A 570-nucleotide genomic window follows, 5' to 3' on the forward strand; every position below is an offset into this window, starting at 1 on the left:
CGCCCCCTGGGTTCGTTCCCGAGACGGCGCAAGCCTCGGGCTGTTCGGCCCGGCGAGCGGCCTGCGGACGACCCCCAGGAGCACAGCGAGGAGGCAGCGTGCTCGGACCTGGACAGTGTGGAGTGGCACGCCATCCAGGAGGGGGCCAACTCCATTGTCACGTGGCTGCACCAGGCGGCAGCGGCCACCCGGGAGGCCTCTGCCGAGTCCGACTCCATCCTGTCCGTGTCAGGGCTGTCGGTGGGCTCCACGCTGCAGCCCTCGGCGCACAGGAAGGGGCAGCAGCCGGGGGCCAGGGCTGAGGTGGGCACCGTCCGGAAGTCAGAGAAACGGGGCCTGGCTTTGGCCAAGAGCAGCAGGGGACCCCGCTCCCCTGCAGGCCCTGAGAAGCTCCGTGGTGCTCAGAAGACGGCCTCTGGGGCGCCCACCGTGCTCCGGGGGCGGACAGTCATTTACATGCCCAACCCGGTCCCCCAGGCCCAGCCAAAACCTGCCTCGGGCCCTCGAGCGGCACCGAGGAAGATGGCACCCCCTTGCCCGCCACAGCCAGCTGCCCCGGCGCAAGCCCCC

At 71.4% G+C, this 570-nt stretch overlaps 1 protein-coding gene across 1 annotated transcript in view; it reads left to right on the forward strand.

Moving 5' to 3' along the window:
• APC2 (APC regulator of Wnt signaling pathway 2) overlaps window positions 1-570 on the forward strand; it is a 17,707-nt gene that overhangs the window by 14,131 nt on the left and 3,006 nt on the right. The window contains 1 exon segment of the mRNA XM_027769568.1: window positions 3-564. Within this exon segment, the coding sequence (XP_027625369.1) occupies window positions 3-564 (562 nt within the window).

The sequence above is a fragment of the Tupaia chinensis genome, unplaced genomic scaffold, assembly GCF_000334495.1.
Source record: "Tupaia chinensis unplaced genomic scaffold, TupChi_1.0 Scaffold149964_1, whole genome shotgun sequence".
NCBI lineage: Eukaryota > Metazoa > Chordata > Mammalia > Scandentia > Tupaiidae > Tupaia > Tupaia belangeri.